At 34.6% G+C, this 21,732-nt stretch overlaps 1 protein-coding gene across 1 annotated transcript; it reads right to left on the reverse strand.

The window, feature by feature from the left end:
* Window positions 1-1,708: 1,708 nt before the first annotated feature.
* Window positions 1,709-2,952, reverse strand: LOC141404225 (uncharacterized). The gene is made up of 5 exons (XM_073987608.1): window positions 2,846-2,952; window positions 2,691-2,711; window positions 2,384-2,458; window positions 2,264-2,310; window positions 1,709-1,971 (listed from the first exon to the last, which is right to left on the reverse strand). The coding sequence occupies exons 1-5, from the start codon at window positions 2,891-2,893 to the stop codon at window positions 1,827-1,829; spliced, it is 336 nt and encodes a 111-aa protein (XP_073843709.1). The 5' UTR covers window positions 2,894-2,952; the 3' UTR covers window positions 1,709-1,826.
* Between the last annotated feature and the right edge of the window lie 18,780 nt (window positions 2,953-21,732).

Here is a 21,732-nt window from a genome sequence, read left to right on the forward strand (position 1 = left end):
GACAATTCAAAAATAGGTACATCAATTCTTCGGTCCATTATCAAACCTAGGAGAATTTTATATTTATCAACAGATTTGGTCTGTAACCTTTCTCTTCCCTGGCGGACTTTTTCGCTCACTGACGATATTATCTTGTCATCATTGCTTCCAAAATGTATGCTTATACATATAGCGTTTAAAAAAATGCATAAAGTATACATAACAACGGCAAACCTTGGCGGGGTAGCCTCTGGAATTCAATAAAATAAGCATCCTATTTTATCGGGGTCCATCCCTATACATATCCTGGCAATTTCAGGAAAATAGGTTCAGAAGTTTTTTGTAGTAAAAATTAAAATTGGAAACAGTGGGAGTATATGTGGGCGTGGTCAAATTTTTTTACACAAAAAACCTAAGAAGGGTTGTGACTAACAGAAAGAAATACCCAAATCGGTCCAGCCGTTCTAAACTGATGTCATTGCCGACGAACGACATTTGATTTTTATTAATTTATATTTCACCTAAAGGTTTTGGTCTATTAAACCCGCTAATAATTATCTGATCACCATGTTAAATTGCAAGCTTATTCTCTGTCTTAAACTCAAATCGTTCTTAAAATTTCGCTCTGATCGGAATATTACTGCGATCTACAGGATAGCTACAAAGTAGGGTAAAAATTGTGTGTTTGGTCCATTTCACACCTTTCGATCACAACCAACATCTAATGGGGTCACTTCTGGTCGGAACCCGACATCTCCACAAAATTTCGTGACGATCGGTCTAAAGTTGAGGTCTGGAGTATTATTACAATTGTTAATGGATGGACGGACACATAGCTAAATCGCTTTATCTCGTCAAGATATGAAAAAATGGCGAGGGGAGGGGGTCTACGACGAATACTTCGCGATGTTACACGAATATTGAACAAAACAAACCTTTCCACATTGTTTTGTAAAGTATAAATATTTTATTTTAAAAACGTCCGTAAATTGTAGGAAAAGGTCGTAAGTCTCTACAAAAATACAAAGCTGTACAAGGAAAAGGTCGTAAGTCCAAAGACATCCAATTATCTCCCAAACGCGACGGAATTTTATCAAACAAAGTACATGTATTGAAGCGGAATAAATAAACGAAGAATACTGCCTTTACCACCATAATAAAATCTTTAATGCAGAAAGCGCGGGAATGTTTTTTCTTCCTCCTGAAAAATTTATTGAGAGGGACTTACGACCTTTTCCGACGAAGCAGACGATATTACTTTTTTACTCCTATTTCTATTCTATTCTATAAACGTATTTCTATTTTTATCACCTTATGCGATGTCGGCAATTTAATTAATTACAATTGTTTGGTCTTTTAATCCATAATTAGTTCTTATAATCACAGACCCAAAATGTCCTGTTAAAAATGCAATGAAAAATTGTTACTGTCCATTAAATTTGAAGATTATTGCATTTTTCTTATACCAATTTAACAGAGACAACAGAGAAGAAGGGAGAGTTTTTTATGATATAGGTCTCCGTCAATATGCATGTGTCTTTTATATTCCAATCGATATATCATTTAACAAAATGATTTGACCACTTAAGCTCAACCTTTCTAAAGAAATTTCAATAAAAATAAATGGCATTGACTTTAGTGGATAAAAACCATATTTTTTAATTAATGAACATTAAAGTTACAACAAAATTAAAAAATGTAATAAACGGATTTTAATGGCTATTGATTTTGTGTAAAAGGATAATTGACAATTGTTTTGTGAGTGTGTACTAAAAATACCCATAATGGGAAGATATTAACGGGGAAATGTAATTTTCCACTTGTTTTAGAAAAATAAAACTGCATATTTAACGTCCCAAAAGACCGCTTAGAATATTTCCGGCACCACCACTACCACCGCCTCCAGATCCACCAGTTAATCCACTAAGTAGTCCACCGTCACCACCAAGTAGTCCGCCTAACAGTGGTATTCCATTGAGATTTAATAAACATCTGTAATAAATATAAATTGGTTTAGAAAAGTTCAAAACTACGAAAATGAACAACTTGAGAACAAATTATACATTATTTAAAATATATTATCAATTATGATTGAAGTTGTTAATCAATGTTTTATTGCAAATTTTGAATTTCATATTCTACAAACATTTAAACCAAGTCAACATTTTCAGTGCCAAAGAATGAATGAAATTATGGATGCAAATGACGTGGCTTTTGGCTTTAGATGTATCATCAATTAGTTCACAATAGTCATTTATACCTACTCACATATCGGGAAACTTACCTTAGATCCAAACGAATTGCTTGTTGACAAGCCCATTGGTTGATACACTGTTGGAAGATGTAATCATAATTTCCTTAAATATATGCACAATTTAAATGAATATATATGTATATTACATACCCTGACCATTTGTTGTGTAGGTGATCCACACGATGCCAATATTGGTGTTAGCTTATCGGGTACTGGTGGAGGACTCTATTACAAAACATTAATTTTTAATACTTTCATTTAAAAAATTAAATCTCAGCTCTGTCCAAAACCAAAACTAGTTAAATTCTACTAATTCTATAAAACGATTCCATCTCGAATGTTTTTTATTACCTCCAATTGAGGATAAATATTTTAAATTAATCTAAAACACATAACTAGGCAGGGATGTTGATTTCTGCCTCCGACTCCCAACTAAGTTTTCAATAATAATACTTACTGTTGCATTTGCCACAGATATCTATGTGTGAATAGAAAACATAAACATTTGGACAAGTGATTAAATTTGAGTGATATGATTGATATTCTGAGTAAATATGTATGTATATATGCATATGTGTCAAATTAAATAAACACATACAATTTTTAACTTACCAAAAGCCAAATGACAAAGAAAATTGTTGTTAAATATTTACTCAACATTTTGATGTTTTTATTAAAATTTTAATTGAAATTGTTATCGGATGCAATCGGTAATTGCGTTTATATAGTAAAATTTAAAGGGGTCATGTGTCTAGAAAAATATTTAATTTACGAATATCTGTTTTTGTTGTAATTGTTATTCACAATTTGTGTCAATGCGTTTTTTTTGTTTTCGGAAAACAATATTTTGCAATTTATATAGGTTACGCGGACTGTTGTTGTCGTGTTGACAATAACAATGTGGTGGAAAAAAACTGTGTTTGTACTTGATGTAGGATCAAAACATACTATATATGTAAGTATGTGTATTGACTTTTGGTTGTTTTGAAAATTACAAATGTTTATCCTTTATTATATTCCGGGTGTCCCAAAAAAACATATATTTTTTATTATAGTGAATAGCCCCAACATTTTTTCCTATCACGAATTTTCAAGTAATCATGAAGAAAGAAATCGGTGTACATAGAGGAAACATAGGCCGAAAGTTGCGAAAAACTCAAAAAATAAAAATCACGCTTTTAAAAACAAACTGTTGGTAATCAGCAGTCTGACTTCTCCATTCGCTATTACCATCCGCAACTTTCTGAGGTTAATAAATCAAACTCAGCCATAATGAAGCAAAAAAGTACATGTTCGAATACTAAGAAATTAGGTGAACATAAAAGTGGCATTATTTTTCAAAATGTATTGTTTTAGCATGGACTCCAAACAAGATAAGCTTTTAAAATCTTCAAATTGCTTTCGCATCTTTACTTTTTAATAATGGTGCTACAAATCCTCTTTCATTCATACTTTATATGATAATATTTAATATATGTAAGTCAAATTTAAAAATTGGAAAATTCTATTTCCCCGTCGTTTCCCGACCATGTTGGTACGAAGGATTCCAAGAAGTCAAAATATACAATTTCAGCGGATTCGGTTATAAGTGTCGCTAAAACCCCCAAAGTAACTAAACTCGTGCGGTATCGTTATATGGGCGCTAGGACAAAAGGTGGACTTATTTTCAAAAAAGGACTACGTTCCACATTCTAAAATCTCTAAATTTGAATTTTAAGAATACGAGAGGAACACGAAAAATTTACGGCCTAGGCAACACGCAGTGTCGCCAGGCGTCATTTGACATTTTTTTTGGAAAGTTTGATAGTTTTTAGCCTAGGCGTACTCAGGACAGTTTGACATACGACCATGTGTTGGGTTATTTACAGTGATTTCAACAATAGGGTTATAACAAAAAAAAAAAAAAAAAAAAAAAAATACGACGCCAGTACCATGTGCGGAATATTGTCCTGATAAGGAAAACGCGTGTTTTACAGCGTGTTTTTGTAAAAAGTTTTTGCCCATTCGTTCGTCGATTTCAGGAACGAAGACACAATTTGGTTTTCATAGCGATTGAAGTTTGTATTCGTGCGACAAAGAAATGAAAGCTTTTTATTTTCATATTTTTTTGGGTTTCTTAACAAAATCAGACGAACGAATACGTCGAAAAAAAACGAATGGAAAAGACCCAACGTTTTGAACGAAAATTAAATAACTTAAGTAATAAATGGCACAAAACACACGAAAACCGGAGGGAAATGCAATTTTTTTTATTTCCATAGAACCACACGCGTATATGTACATCCGTTTCTTCATATTGTGTGTTCGTTTACTCAAAATTTGTACAAATTGTTACTGGATGTTGTTCGTTTACTCTACAGTACAATGCAAAAGACATTAGCCGATTACAATAAGTTACTGGACTTGTACAAATTGTTGAGTAAACGAACACACCTATTATCACAATTATTTTTGGACAAATTTGATTACATTTTGATCTTACAGTGATGTGCGAAATAATAGAGCCACTGAAGTTACAACACATTAACCGTTTCTAAATCACTTCTGAAAAGTGTTTTATGGCCCAAATTGCATTTTTATAGTGGAACATTATCCCATAAATAAAATGCAGTCAACATTTGTCCAATTTGGGGGTTGACCTTGTATTAGGCAGGGTAGAGCCTGTAAAGAGGTGTGCGAAATAATAGAGCCACTTTAGGTAAATAAGACAATTTCTTAAGGAAATTTAAACTTGACCGTCAAAATCATAGGGAAAATTTTAGTTTTCCTTCCTAACATTATTTTCCTGAATGAACCTGTACCAAAAATTAAAATTATAATTCCCCTTCTAGAGTTAATGGGGCTGAAAACCCATATGGGCCCAGAATCAAAGATAATGCCCCATAAAGACCTCCAATATATTGCAAATATCATTAATATTTGTGTTTGTGAAGAAAATGTGCTAAACTACTTTCAAAACAATCGAAAAAAGTTAATATTTTTATGATTTTAGAGCAAAAATATGGGAGGTCCTGTACGGAATATTACGCTTTGTAGCTCCTCTGCTCCAATAAACGAGTAAATAATGGATTATTATCAACTCTAACAGATCTTAGGTGTGATTTAAAAACAGACTTAAACAATTTATGGGTACAGAAATCACGAATCTTAAACATAAAGACAGAGTATGTTGATAACAGTTCTCGAAGAATACCCATCTCTGGCTACCTCCTTTATTGCTGAGTATTTCAGGCCTCATAAAACATCGAGGTTAGCTTTATTAAATGCCCAGGCTACCAGTGGTGAATGAAAATGATATCCGAAGCTGTCCGTTCGAGTTAAATAAATGTTGTACCACCTGTCAAGGAAAATGTTCAGCCATAGGCCAACCCACGCTTTCATCTACGATCACGTGTAAACATATTCTGTCTTTATGTTAAGGATTCGTGATTTCTGTACCCATAAATTGTTTTAGGCTGTTCTTAAATAACATCTTAGATCTGTTACAGTTAATAGCAATCCATTATTTGCTCGTTTATTGGAGCAGAGGAGCTACAAAGGGTAATATTCCTTACAGGACCTCCCATTTTTTATCTAAAATCATAAAAATATTAACTTTTTTCGACGGGTTTTTAATGTTTTCTTATTTTTGATAGTAGTTTAGCACATTTTCTTCACAATCACAAATATTATTGCAATTTGCAATATATTGGAGGTCCTTATGGGGCATTATCTTTGATTCTGGGTCCATATGGGTTTTCAGCCCCATTAACTCTAGAAGGGGAATTACAATTTTAATTTTTAGTGCAGGTTCATTTAGGAAAATAATGTTAGGAAGGAAAACTAAAGTTTTCCCTATGATTTTGACGGTCAAGTTTAAATTTCCTTAAGAAATTGTCTTATTTACCTAAAGTGGCCCTATTATTTCGCACAGCCCTTTACAGGCTCTGCTCTGCCTAATACAAGGTCAACCCCCAAATTGGACAAATGTTGACTGAATTTTATTTATGGGATAATGTTCCTCTATAAAAATGCAATTTGCGCCATTAAACACTTTTCAGAAGTGATTTAGAAACGTTTAATGCGTTGTAACTTCAGTGGCTCTATTATTTCGCACATCACTGTATGTTTTGTTTGTCATCTGTTTATCGGGGTTGCCATCAAGTAACACATTTTACGTGAAGATGCCTATGCAAAATTCACAAAATAAGTATAATGGAAACCCTGAAATAGAAAAGCTTTTATGAAATAGACGAAAGCTTTTAGATAAAAACGAATAGTTCGCAGAATTTTACAAGAACCCAATTTTCAACGTATACGGTTCGTGTGACAGACAAGCATTTTTACAAAAGCACGCTGTTAGTTCGATTCGGTGAAAGAAGTTTCCGCACCGACTGCGATTACTAAAGCGCTTTTGATACTTTTTTCTATTTAAAAATTTAAATATGCTTTGTCTGAATAAATATTTATAGAAAATAAATACAAGTCTGACAGGAGAAGTCATTAAAAACAGTATGTATCTATCGCGAATTCGTTGCAAATCAAAAATAGTTTTATTGTTTTCTTAAGTAGTCTTCCGAATGATTTATACACATTTTCATGCGCTCATACCAATTGTTGAAGCACTTTTTCCACTCCCAATGATACACCCCAAAAACATGGTTTTTGAACGCTTCAACAGTATTTTGTGGGGAAGAAAATCGTTGACCACGCATTTTTTCTTTATGTGCGCGAATCAATGAAGTCATTGGATGCAATGTCAATTCTCGCTTTGTCCAGTCTAAAAAGCGCTGGCTTGAATGGATGTACGTTGTTCAAGCTGTTCGCCACATGGTCATGTTTGCTGAAGAAACAGGCGTCCATTTGCTTCCAAGTCATTCTTCCATGAACAACTTTCGATGGATTTGGCGCGCCCTTGAAGACCCACACGGTCCATTGCTGTTTCATTTCGGGCTAACACGCATAGATCCAAGATTCGGCGTCTGTGACGATCTTATAAACGTCGCGAACTTATTTATTCAATTTCTTTGCACCATTGAGAATCGTTAGCAAGTTTTTACCGAAATTACTTCTGGTGATTCGGTTTACAGCGATATAATGTTTTTCGTGGGTAAGTCCTTGCTTCCTGTCATAATGATCCAAAAGCTCCCAAAAACCCACTGTGACTCTTATGAACACAATAGCTACCGAAAGGAGTGATTGACATTGGTTTAACCTATAAGCATCGTAATATTTCTTGCAGACTTAACTCATGTTCGAATATGGACTATAACGGGGCACTCCGTCTGGTACCAAACACAAAATTTAAACATTAAACATTTCTCGCTAATGTGCAATTTAGGAACATATGTAGGATCGTATTGAAATTTTTATAGCCGAGAGTCCCCCGCGCTTCCATTGCGAAAATACAATTTTAATCGACGGAAAGTCCATACTGACTGACTCTTAAATGAAGTCCTAAGTTAGTCAAAACTTTGTACATGGTAATCGTTTTTCCAAGCTAACTTCAAATTCGAAATGGTCGGTCGTTTTCTTCCTGAACTTAAAACTTAAATTTTAAACTTTATTTCGGATAGTAATGCATAAGGGCTGCACGGAAACTATCTGGCATCATATGAAAAGTTTGAAAATTTGACAGTTTTTAGGCTAAACGTACTCTGGACAGTTTGTCTACCGCCAATGTGTAGTGTTGTTTACAGTGTCTTGAAAAAAATCACTTTGCAAAAAATCGAATTTACTTGTGAACTTTTTCGTTCGATAATTTTCCACAACTTTCGACATGGATAATCACGGCAAGAGTGCATCGATGCAATTAAATCTTTGTATGTCGATAAAGGGCCATCCTATATCACTATGATAAACTGGTTTAATAAACTCAATCGTGGCCGACACTCGAAGGTCGAAGAAAAAAGCCGTGCGTGAACGGATAATGCAAGATCGCCATGTTATATACCGTGGGATAGAGGCATCTTTGGGTATTTATTTCACCAACTAACATTTGATATTGCATGGACACATGGCCACAAAAATGGATTTCTCTCGCTAGATCCGGCAAATTTGGTCAATCGCTAAAAAAACCTTTTGTGGATTGGTGCAAAGAGATTGTGAATAAAAACGATAGCGGTGCTTCAAACGACATTTATAAGATCGTCACAGACGACGAATCTTGAACATATGCTTAGCAGCCTGAAACAAAACAACAATCGACCGTTTAGGACTTCGAAAGCGAGCTAAATCCAACGAAAGTTGTTCATGGAAGAAGCACTTCGAAGCAAATGGTCGCCTGTTTCTTCGCCTAAACGGACTGTGTGGCGACTGTACGGCTTGAGAAATGTAGGACTGTTAATTCTGAGTGGTATACTATAATTTGTTTGCCTGAAGTCTCCTAAGAATTTCGAAAAACGAACAAGAGAAGACAAATCATTCTGCATCATGACAATCCGAGCTCTCACACATCTATTCAAACCAGGGCCTGTTTGACAGGATAAAACTTGGAATTGATGGGTCATCCGCCGTACAGCCCTGACTAGGGACCCAATGTCTTCATTTCATCATATCATGAAAAATGGAGTAGTCAACGATTTTCGTCGAAAGAAGGTGCTGTTGAAGCACTCAAAAAGTATTTTTGGAGGTGTCTCAATCGGAGTGGAAAAAGTGTTTGAACAAATGGTTTGAGCGCATGAGAAAGTGTATAAATCATGCTGGAGACTACTTAAAAAACAATAAAACAATCTTTGATGGTAAATATTAGCGTTTTCATTGTTAAGCCAGATAGTTATCGTACAGCCCTCGTAATGTTTGCTTCTCTTCATTACTTCATTAATTTTGATGTTATTCGATAATATACAGTGACTGTCACTGAAAATTATGTAACCTGAAATAAAAAATTTAAACGTTGATAACTTGGTAAAGAGTTGAGACTTTTTAACTATTCAAAACACAATTTTGTAGACTGAAAAGTTGTCTTTAAGATGGCATACAAAAATATTCCGTTTACAGTACCGTTATACTAAAATTTTACCGGAAAACAAAAAATAGGCATTTTTAAATTGAGCATTAAAAATGATGCACCTCAATAATCGATTCATAATTTCCAAATTGTTCGCTTTTTGTGTCATTTTAGTAATCACAATGGTGAAATAATTGATTCCCTATCGTTATCAGTAGTTTTCACGGTGCGTCTTAACTAATTTTAAATGGAAGGTGCTTACACCTGGGAACTTTTTGCAGATTCTGAAACTACAATGCTCACAGATGAGAAATATCAAGAAACAAAAAAATCGCTGGAGAGATTTTCAAATAAATCGCGATTTTAGTTCACATTTTTAGGGGTTCTTTAGGTTTTCACGATTTTGCTTGGAAACCGCGAGTCCTATTCTCCACAAGGTTGACCTTTATGATATTGTCTTAAGTTTTACCGTTTTTGAGATATAGAAGTTCAAATTAAGACAATGCACTGACTGCATCGCCTTATAAAACAATGTCATTTCTGCAATTTCCCAAATTATACTTATATATCTTGAAAATGGTACAACCTAGGAAAAACTAAATCATCCAATCTTGTAGAGAATTTTTACAGCTTCAACATTTTCTTTAGTCCCATTTTGATATGACTTGCGGTTTCCAAGCAAAATCTTGAAGACTTAAGATAAAAACCTAAAAATTTGAACTGAACCTCTATATCTCAAAAATGGTAAAATCTACGAAAAAACCTAAAGGTCAGTTTTGTAGAGAATTTTTACAGCTACAACATTTTCTTTAGACTCATTTCGATACGACTTGCCGTTTCCAAGCAAAATCGTGAAAACCTAAAATTGTGAATTTTTATCGCGATTTATTTAAAAATCCTTCCATCGATTTTTTTCTGTTTCCTTTATTTTTTTATCTATGAACATTGGTGTTTCAGAATCCGCGAAATCTTCCCATGTATAAGCGGTTTTCATCAAAAGTTAGTTAAGGGGCACTGAGCATGATGTTGTTTTATAAGGAGGCGATACAGTCAGTGTATTGTCTCAATTTGAACTTCTATATCTCAAAAACGGTAAAACCTACGAAAATATCACAAAGGTCAATTTAGTTGAGAATTTTCACAGCTACAAAATTTTCTGTAGGCCCATTTACATAGGACTCGCGGTTTAAAAGCAAAATCGTGAAAACCTACAAAACCCCTAAAAATGTCAACTTAAATCGCGATTTATTTGAAAATCCCTCCGGCGATTTTTTTTGTTTCTTGATATTTCTCACCTATGAGCATTGTAGTTTCAGAATCTGCCAAAACTTCCCAGGTGTAAGCACTTTCCATTTAAATTTTGTTAAGGCACACCGTGTTTTGTCATTGATTTCGATAGAAAAAGAATGTTCCCGACGTAATTTTGGCATGATTGCAATTAATGTCCCTTTGTAGGCAATTTGGCTAGAAATTTCTAGTTTTTGAAGTTATTTTCCAAAAAATGACTATGAAAAGTCATTAACGGTTATGTCTAGAGTACGTAAAAACAATTTAATGATATTTGGAAAGTCCTATATTATACTAGTCTTTAACGGCGTTGACCTGATAGAGGTAAAAATCAGATTGGTGCATCATTTTTATACCCTCAGCATTTATGCTAACGAGGGTATATACACTTTCATACGGGAAAAATGTGCCTCATCGAAATAATGGTTTTAGACCCCAAGTATGTTTGGACGAAATGTGTTTGAGACAATTTGGAGTTGATTTTGCCATGTCTGTCCGTCTGTCTGTCTGGCTGGAGCGCACGATAACTCTCGTACGGATCAACCGATTTGGTCCAAAATTTGGCTTTCGTAATATTTTGCCCAAACTTAGTTTAAGTTCGCAGATGGGTTTCATCGGTCCACTCCTTCCTGTACCTCCCCCACAAAAGTTCAAGAAGGTTCGGAAAATTTATGCGCACAATCACTCTTGAAGGGAATAACCGAATTTGTCCATACTTTGCACATCGTGAAATTCCTACCAGACTTAGATGAGGTTCCAATATGGACTCAATCGGTCCACTCCTTCGGGTACCTCCCACACAAAAGTTCGGAAATTTCAGTTTAGGACCTGCTCTCAAATCGCTTTGATTTTTGTTGTAACCACTTGTATTCACCGCCTCCCATACGACGGTACAAGTTGCATCTAGGGCAACTCCATACTTCCTGAGCAAATAGCCTGAAAGTTGCAAAAAACCCCTATGACACCGTGTGTAGTGGTTGGAGCGCAGGATAACTCTCGAACGGATCTGCCGATTCGGTCCAAAATTTGGCCTTGGTAATATTTTTTATTTTAAATCGCTACAGTAGCTGTTTTGGCTGCTTAAGGAAGCGATTATAGCAATTTTTACGCAGCATTGTTTATTGTAATCACTTTAAAAGCAAACAAAAATTTGCATATTGGGCAGCGAGTGATATATTCATACATTTAGAAGCAAGATAGTGTTCAAAAGTACAGAAAAGCATGGGAATTGAGATATTTTATTGGAGAAATGGATGTGCGTTTTTTTTTTTAAATTTCTCTCTTTCTGTGTAACAGTTGATAATTTCTGCCGTTGTTACACATTTTTGTAGTGCTTTTTGGTCTTAGTCAGTGGAGATTTCTGGTGGTTTTTAACACAACTTTTCTGTAGCGATTTTTGCCTCGGAGCAGTTGGCATCCCTGGTCCGAAATTAGTTTCAGTTCGAAGATTGGCAACAAACAACTTTCTGTACTTTCCTCCAATATTTAAAAAAATGACACTAAAATATGCACGATATCTCTTGAACGGGACAATCAAATTGGTCCAAACGTTGGATTTAGTCCAAATTTAGTTTAACTTCTAAAATGGCCGATATCGATCTTCTCCCCCCACAAAAGTTCCACAACTGTATCGATCTGTCCGTAGATGAAAGTATCAATTCAAATTGGCTGAGGGTATATCTCTGTCGGCAAAGCTGATACTTTTTTACTTGTTAATGCTCATTTTAAAAATGCCTATTTTTTGTTTTCCGGTAAGATTTTAGTATAACGGTACTGTAAACGGAATATTTTTGTATGCCATCTTAAAGACAACTTTTCAGTCCACGAAATTGTTTTTTGAATAGTTAAAAAGTCTCAACTCGTTACCAAGTTATCAACGTTTACATTTTTTATTTCAGGTTGCATAATTTTCAGTGACAGTCACTGTATGTTGTTAGCATGGCACAATTACCCATATAGTGGTATCGTAAAATTTTGAATATGTCATGTCAGAATTTTCTTTATGTCGTTGGGGAAATTACAACAAAAATAAGTTTTTATAAAGGGATTTGACATTTCATATTCGAACAACTGGTGTGATAACACTACCTTGGTAATTGTGCCATGGTTCTTAGAGAATGTCAAACATCTCCACAAAAAATTATGAATACGTTTTTTTTCCTAAATTGAGCTATAATTTTCATTAATTTTTGGGGGCCTATTAATTCGAAAGTAAAGTAAAAACAACTGCAATCGTATTGGATCAAAATATTTTTAAAGACATTTGCCAAGATTTCCGTAAATGTTTTGTTAATTTTCAAAGCTACAAATTGTATCACGCATTTCATCTCTTACAAAATGGTGTTTTCTTCCTCAAAAATTCCCACCCTTTATGTAGTTTCGTTGACATATTTAAGAAAATAAGGAGTAATGTTTTTTTATTTTTGCCATCACACCAACACCACCATCACAAATGCCGTAAATTTTCCACATGAATGCTTGAAAAAATACACGTAGCAATTCTACTACTTCATGCCTTCGATATGCGTATCATTTTCACTTGTGCTGTCCGTTGCCACCCCTTAAACATTATAATGTTGGGACAATGTTGAGTCTATTGTTTCCCTCCAATGTCAGCGGTGAATAGCAGAAGCGCAAATTTCCATCTTTTAGCTGCCTGTATTGCAGTTTTTTTTTTCGGTGGTCATCAAGATTTGCTTCGTGATTTTCTTCCAAGGAAGGTAGTTTGTTTTCTTTTTTTCTTTTGGTGTGATACGATTCGTGACTAATTATGAAAATCGTTCATGTGTTGCTACTTTGCTTTCTTATTGCTTGCCGAGGTTGATTGGTTATAGCTAGCCAATGAAAGAAGGAACAAGTGGTCAATGCTATAAAAATGCTCTCAATACAATGAATGGGTCCTGTAAAAGCAACATGCTATTCCGAAAAGGAAGAAATTAAGTTAAAATGGAACACCGTTAAGAATATCAATGATACTGGTGTTTTTTAATTTATTGCAAATCATTTAACAATGTGGTTGGGAATTTATTTATAAAAGGGAAAACAAAAACTAGGTCTCAGTCAAGTTGCCGCATGAGTTGCATGAAATTGTTACCGGTGATAGACTAAAATATGAATGGAACTGGTAAGTAATTTACCCGGCATTGATGTCGAAATTGTTGTGAATTGGTTTTAGGTTAGGGATTTATTCATTATGTGTAATTTAAAATAAGAGAACTGGCAATAACCAAAATAGACTATTTACCTATACCCAGTCAAAATTTGCATCATTTGAATGATTGATCTTGAAATTGGCAGCAGCATTTTAAAGGGTTGCCTGTCTGAAGAGTGCAATTTAACACAATAAAAAACATAGAAAATTGCATTAAAAGTCCAATTTGGAAAACACATTGCCGCAATGGCTTTTCGCGAAACCCATTTGTGTTTGAGCTAAGAATACTAATTAGAAACATGTGTTCGACACAAATACGTTAGGCACATTGCTGGAACAACCAAAACAGGCGAAAAAAGCGATGGTTGGAAGCAATTAAACAAATGCCCGATATTAAATCGTTCATCATAAAAATGTAATTTTAAGAGGCTTTCACTTTCATTTTGTCCATCAACACGGTCGCATCCGAACTAAAATACCATCACTATTTGTCTATGTTGGCGGAGCGGAGTGGGTGGATGTTGTTGATTCGGCTGAATTTGGCATTGCTACTGACACAGAATAGGCGGTCTCGGCATTTTTAATGACGAAACCCTAGCAACGAAAATGGCAAACAAATAAAGATAATAGTCGACCATCTCGAATTGTTTGGTTGATTTGCAACATAGATTTAAGCAATCCATCATCATTTCTACATTTGATGTTTGTTGTTGTTTTGCCGACGTTTAGGCTATTGTTGGCCTTCCAATTTGTTTTTGGGTGGTGGGGGGTTATTTGATGAGGATGATAATGATGTGCGGCAGTAAGGAGGGATTTCAATATAAATAATGATACAGCACTTGGAAATGGGTTGGTGGCTTTTGGCGCGGGAAAGGGATAATTGCCACTGTTGAAGGAGAGAACTGCAGATTTTACCAAGCAATTAGTAATTAATGTTTTAATATTGCTGTTGTTCTTGTAACTATATCGTTTCGGCAAACCTTGAAGAAAAACTGAGAAATATTCTGCTCGTCATGTTGGTAATAAATGTGTTTCCTTTAACCTAATTATATGTAGTTCGTATTTTCGAACAGTTTTTGCCTAGATATTTTTGCGACTAAGCGTGATTATACAAAATTGACGGATGTGAATGGAAATAGCCTATACCACTTCCATAGGTTGATTTTCGATTTACAAAAATGCATATGAGGCACTCAGCGCCTAACCCACATGCCAAAAAAAAATCAAACTGACAATAAAGATCTGACCAGAATTTTTTGAAATAACTACTAAAAACTCCATATTGCATTGTATAACACTTTGCAATATGGATTTTTTGGTATTTATTTGTAAAGGTTTCGGTTAAATCTTTATTGTCAGTTTGATTTTTTTGACATGTACGTTAGGCCGTTTTGGCACTGAACGCCTCATATGTGCTTTATATTGAGAAAAAACTGTCTATGAATGGAAGTCTTCAACAAAATGCCACCTATATTGATTATCTCAGCCATTCCTAACTTAAATATTAGTTAAGAACCAGGGACGTAGCCAGGATTTCATTACGGGGGGGTCCACCTGACCAAATTTTTGAAAGTTCATGTTAGCGAAAATGTCTTATTTAGCAAAGATGCAAACCTTATTTTAGACTTCTTCTACTGATGAAATAATTTTCATTACTATTTTTCAATTCAAATCGCGTAAGACTTCTTGGCCAATTTTATCTTGTTTTTAGAACTTTTTGACAATATGTCACAGTTAATATATGGTCAAAACAATGCATATATTTATAATCCCATATATTTTTGGGCGTATCATTTATCAAATAATTCACAACTACAGTCAATGTTATGAATTTCAGTGATATCACTGCGGTAAGACCAAAAGAAAGCGAATACAATGGAAAACCTTAAAAATATCATAACATTTAATGTTCAAATATCTTAACATTATAATTTTCAAAAATATGCAAAAATCCGATGTCTACCTATCACAAAGATTTTCTGAAGGCCGAGAACTAATGCTGAGCAATAGTTAGTCTATCCATCAAGAAATTCTAGCACATAATCGCGGTTATGTAAATGACAAATTCTGTCGCCAAATCGTGCATCTGTCTTCATTCATTTTTCGCGTTTTTTATAAAATGCTCAAAATAAGGTATTATAAACAAATCCACTTGTTGCTTTTGTATTTACTAATTTTGAAGTAATGGGAATTCAGGAAAAAGCAGAGATCTATAGATTGTTTTCATTTAAACCTACCTCTTTACCATGGTACAATAATACAGGTAGCATTATCATGCCAGCTGATGGTAACATAATGTGTCAATTGCATTGAATTTATGTCAAATTTTGACATCTTATGTTACCAACAATTGCCGATGCGGCTACCTGTGTATTTGTACCATGCTCTTGGTTATAAGTAAAAATATGAAATAAATAATTCAATAAATAAAAAAACTTTCTGTAAACGCTTTGCTTTTTTGCAACAAGTGGGGCCCCTATTACTACAGTACAAGTTTTTCAGATGCAAGTCTATACTTCCAGAGAAAATGGCCCGAAAGCTGTAAACAACACCTAAGGCAATCACGTGCAGTCACGTTGGTCCAAATTTTGTTTATCGCAATATGTCAGCCAGCCTTATATATACAAAATTCGAAGATGGTGCTTTTCGGTCTACTTCATCCGGTATTTCCCCCCCCCCCCCCAAATTTCAAGAATTTTAGCTAATGTGGTATGCGCGAGTTTTCTTGAACGAGAAACCGATTTGGTCCAAACTTTGGATTTAGTAATATTTTTTTCCAAACTTAGTTTTTGCTCGAAAATGGGGTACCTCCATCACAAGTGCAGTTTAAGGTCTATTTGAGGATCTTTAGAAATTTTTACTGAAGGTATTTCTGGTGTTTAGAGCGGTATTATGTTTTTCGTGGACAAGTCCATATTTCCTGACATAAGAGTCAAAAGGTGAAAATTATACTGTGGCAAACTGATATGACTGGTGGGCGCAATATCTTCTGAAAGGAATGACTCCCAAAATGAGATCTACTCCCAAAATGAACTAAGTCGGTCCTGTCCATATCTCCATACCTCCTCCGCAACACTTGTGATCAATGATACAAATCCATATTTTGTTTGCAAGTTCATACGTCCGAAAATGGCTAAAAAATTCTGAAAATCGCGTAATGCATAATTTTTGGGTTTAAGGATGTAGGCTGTGTAGCCGCTATTCGATCTGTTTATAGATGAAAGTTTCAATTCACACAGGCTCAGGATATATTCCTGTCCGCAAAATCGAGTGGAACTTGTTGAGATTTTGACGAAGAAGAACCTGTTTCCGAGCAGGTTTTTAGATTTCGTTTGTCGTCACAAGGTCCTTTACCGAAGGAGGAAAAATTAACATTTCTAGAAATGTGCATCCATTGAAAGTACTTCTCAAAATACAATTGCTGTGGGTTTTTATGACGTTTTCTTCTGGTTTTATTCAAAGTGTAATCGACAGAAACATTACTGAAGATGAAATTCATTGTAGTTTTGAAATATTGGAAATAATATCGACACCTCCAAATAATAGTATGCTAATTCTGAAAAGGGAGTTTTGCAGGACAAGCTCTTAAAGTTTGGAAATTTCTTTGACCTTCAGTACTATGCTAAGTAAATATTTGTTTATAACTTCTGTTCGGATTGTCCGATCATTACCAAAATTTGACAGAATTTAAGTTAAAGGACGTTAAATATAAAAATGTAGAGAACTTGAAAACATGCTAAGTCGACTTAGCATACTATTGTTTGGAGGCGTCGATATGTAATGTAATGTTTGTTTGAAGTTTATGGACTCAAAACCGCTGAACCGATCTTCTTGTAATTTTCAGAGTATATCACTACATGGCCTGAAGGTAACATACGCTATAAAAAGTTCTGAAATTCCGCGTTGATCCCGAGATATAGCATCTGAATCGGAGGTACCACCAACAAATTTAGATTTTTTTATGCAAATATCTATAGAATGGTAACAGATAATGTCTCCAAATTTTGGATGTGTGCAGGAATTTCATGTATTTTATGCATTAAACACGCTATGCATGTCCAATTTCAATGAAATTTTGGATGTGTGACGGAATTGGGTCTAAAAATACATTTTTCAAATTATATTGAAATTGGTTCAGATTTGGATATAGCTCCCATATATATTTTCGTCCGATTTCATGTATTTGATGCACTAAACACGCTTTATATACCCGATTTTAATGAAAGTTTCCAAGGGTGATGAAAATTGGCCTACAAATAAATTTATCAAAATATATTTTACCTTATTCGGGGTAGCGAAGGGCTCCGGGTTCAGCTAGTAAAATATAAACATTGACCTCAAGCTCAATAATCTTGATTTTATTTAAATTTGAAAGGTCGAACAAAACATAAAAATTTTACAGAAAAATCCTTTTGTCCAATAGACATTTACGACACTACGGTGGAACAGAAATTATATCATAAAAATGGTAGATATACATTGTTTTTTATTGCAAATTTCAAACATAATAAAGAATTTGTAATTGTTATGAATTTCAAAATAGTTCATTATAAAAACGTGTTAGAGAAAATATGTTAACACTTAAAACCACAAAGATTAAACAACGGTTTTAGATTTTATTGTTGAATTGCTCTTATAAAAAATTTCAAAAACAAAATATCGCAATGTTGTTTTCTGGATGTTGTTTATAAGCCAAAGTATTGGACCTAATATGTTACAAACGTTCAATAAATACAAATAAACGTATTGTTCTGAACTCAGTAACACTTACAGTCTGCCTTAAATTCCGATTAAACGCTTAAACAACAATTTTAAACTTAACAAGAAAAATTGCTCAAAAAGTCTAAGTTGTTCAGTATTTTTATATTTTCAAATATGTTGGACAATGAGTATACCAATGTATTTAAATAATTCTCTGTAATGCTTCCAACTACTTTACATATTTCTTGAACAATTTAAAAGAGTTTAAAATTTTACTCAAAAATTAAAAAATAAGCTAATATCATATGAGAACCCCTGGCTACGTCGGTGTTAAGAACAAATGCGTCCAATAGTGCTACGACGTCAGCGTATCCAACTAATTTTGTATCATTTGAAAGGTTCAGATTAAGAAGGCCGTCATACATAAGGTTCCATAGGAATGGGTAATATGCAGCCTTGTGGAACTCCCGATGTTATTTCATAATTTTGGACACCGGACAAATAGTACTATTCTGTCATCGAGGTAACTGTCAATCATTTTGATGAGATATTGCGGAATTTCTCGAGATCTTAACATTTGTCGTATTATCGGAAGAATTTTTTATGTCTAGTGTTGTTAATGCACCAAAACGTTTTTGTTCCGTGGCTTTCTTTAAAGTCTCCAATACTTTATTCCCTTAATGAAGCCAAACTGTATCTTTGAAAATCCTCCATATTTGCTTACTTCGTCTTCAAGTCTACGGAACATTTGTTCCATAAGCCGAATTATGAAAAGATCTCCAATCCTTTCTGTTTGCTGCTGTATCAACTCTGCTTAATAGTAACTTCTCAAAGAGTTTACCACAGGTATCTAACAGGTATCTAAGGTTTTGTATGATGACGGGTTGTTTAGTGATTTATTGTGTTTTTGGAGTAGCACAAGTTGTTGGTTTTTCATATTTTTGGGGAAATACCCAAATTGAGGCACTCATTGAAAGTGCGTAGAAAGATCTCCGGCCACACATTTCCATGTAGTGAGATAATCTCATTTGGTATTCTATCTGGGCCTGGTGCTTTTCGTTTTTTAGGCAAATGTTTTGAATTTCAGCTATAGCAAAATACTGCACATTTTGTATCTCGGGGAAGTGCATTTGTTCTCGAGGCGTTAAACTTTTTGAGAATAGTGTGCTAACAATTGTTCTTGCCCACTGTGGGTTTCTTATTCCTGGTATACAATTTCTGTTGCCAGTCTTCTTCATGATTATCTTGTACGGGAGGCCCCAATGATCATTTTCAATTTCTTTGCACAACGCTTCCCACAATTTTTTCTTGGATCTTTTATAGGTTGTTTCTTGCTCGTTTATATGACTCGCTTCAGCTGCGCATTTTTGCTGGTTGCCGTTCTCTTGGCTTTGTGGCACTTTTTCCGTAGCTCTGTCGTTGTTCCACCCATAGGCTTGTTTTTTGGATACAACCATATTAGTAGTTTTTGGCATACCCGCATCACATATTTGCATCAGTAAGTCGATCAGATCTTTTACTGTATTATTTATATCTCCTTGGTCATCTATTTTGTACCCTTCACTTAACTCGATTATTTTTTCCTTACATCTTCCGGATTCATTTTCTTTGTATTCCATAATGGTCTAGGTGGATTCACAGGGATTGTGTTGTGATTTATTGCCATCGTAATGTAATGGTGCCACCGTGGTGCAATGCAATGTGTGGGTTCGATTCCCCGGCTAGGCAACATCAAATTTTCAACGGTGGCAAAATACCACCCCGTAATGTTGGCGACATTTCCTGGGTATTTCAGCCATGTAAAACTTCTCTACAAGTGGTGTCTTAAGACACGCCGTTCGGACTCGGCAATAAACTGTAGGTCCCATATCATTGAGCTAATATGAATCGGGATGCACTCATTGATATGAGAGAAGTCTCCCTTGTCCCTTATGGGATGTTTGTGGAACAATTATTGTTATGTAATGGTGGTCGCTTAAAGTTTCCTCGCTTAAGACTTCCCAATAACATGTTTTCCTAGCAACAGATATTGAACCAAGAGTAATGTCAATTATAGAATTTGCCTCCCCACGTAAAAAAGTTGGGGTGTTATGTCTCTTAAGGATGATTAGTTCCAAAGATGTAGTCATCTCACTAATTGCGACTCTTTTTCCGTAATTCTTGACGATCACTCCGAGGACTTTCTATTAAAATCGTCTCCAATAAGAACAGGGGTGTCATAACTTTTAATATGTTGTGCGAGTTTATCTACTTTCTGTAGGAAATCGGATAGCTCTTTGTTAGGTGAGAAATAGCAGCTGTATATTCTTATGCCTTTTGTATGTACTACGACGAAGCATTTTTCACTCTGTTCCACTTTGGAGATATTTAACAACGGGTTCCTTATATACACCGCTGCTTTACCCTGTGCATCCTGGTTCCAGTTTTTTGATTTGCATTTTATATATTTTTCACTGATAACGACTATGTTGATATCTTTTTCATCAGCTTTCTCAATCATTAAATCTTGGGCTTGGCGCCCCTCTATTATTAAATTTGTTGTCGGCAAACGCAACTGGAGTTGGATTGCAATCCATAATCGACCCCTAAGTCCTCGAATCGTGTGCCAGATTATATTTTTTTGCTAGTGGAAGCCTTCATGACATATGGGCCCCGATATTTAGGGTCATTCCTCTCTTACTAACGTTTTTAGTAGTCTTTGTTACAAAGCTTCTACTTCTCTCTATATTGGTCGGATTGTTCCAAATAACTAACCGAAGTGATACTTAATTATTTAAGATCCCACAAAGTATATGGGGATTTTTGAGTGAAATCCGAAACTTTTTCAAAGTGAGGTTTTCGATTTCCCTTATTTTTTGCTGTGGTGATGCTGCTCATCAACAAAACATTTCAGTATATTTTCAGATTTTTTGGCTATCGCGCCTTAAAAAGGTCAAATTATTTAAAAACTATATGCAAAAATACTCATAACTTCTTTAACATTGGTCCAATTTGAACAAATCTTTATTGCATTCAAAATACTTTCACTTCAAAATCATTGTGGACTCGATTTTTTACATTTTAACTTAATTTTTTCTTTGGTCAAACTCGACTGTTTCACGGCAGTTGATTATTATTCAATTTTTCTTGTAAATATTAAAACGTTTATGAAGAGATTCTCAAGTAGACAAAAGAAAGAAGAAAAGAAAATTTTCTAAATATTTTGCATTTTTCGGTTGGCATTGAAAAGGGTTGGATGGATGAATTGTTAGGTCGAGCTGTAGTTGAATATGATTTACTTACTACTGCTGCTGCTGTTTTTGTTCGCTTTCTTTGTTTGTTTTCGTACCGTTTTAGGCTTAATTGTTTATTTTGTTAGCTTTGATAGGCAGCAGCTATTTCAGAAATATTCATTTAGTCGTTACCTTAAAATTCTATAAAATTCTTTTGAAA

This window comes from Musca autumnalis, unplaced genomic scaffold, assembly GCF_047663935.1.
Source record: "Musca autumnalis isolate F117 unplaced genomic scaffold, ASM4766393v1 scaffold_4, whole genome shotgun sequence".
NCBI classification, from domain to species: domain Eukaryota; kingdom Metazoa; phylum Arthropoda; class Insecta; order Diptera; family Muscidae; genus Musca; species Musca autumnalis.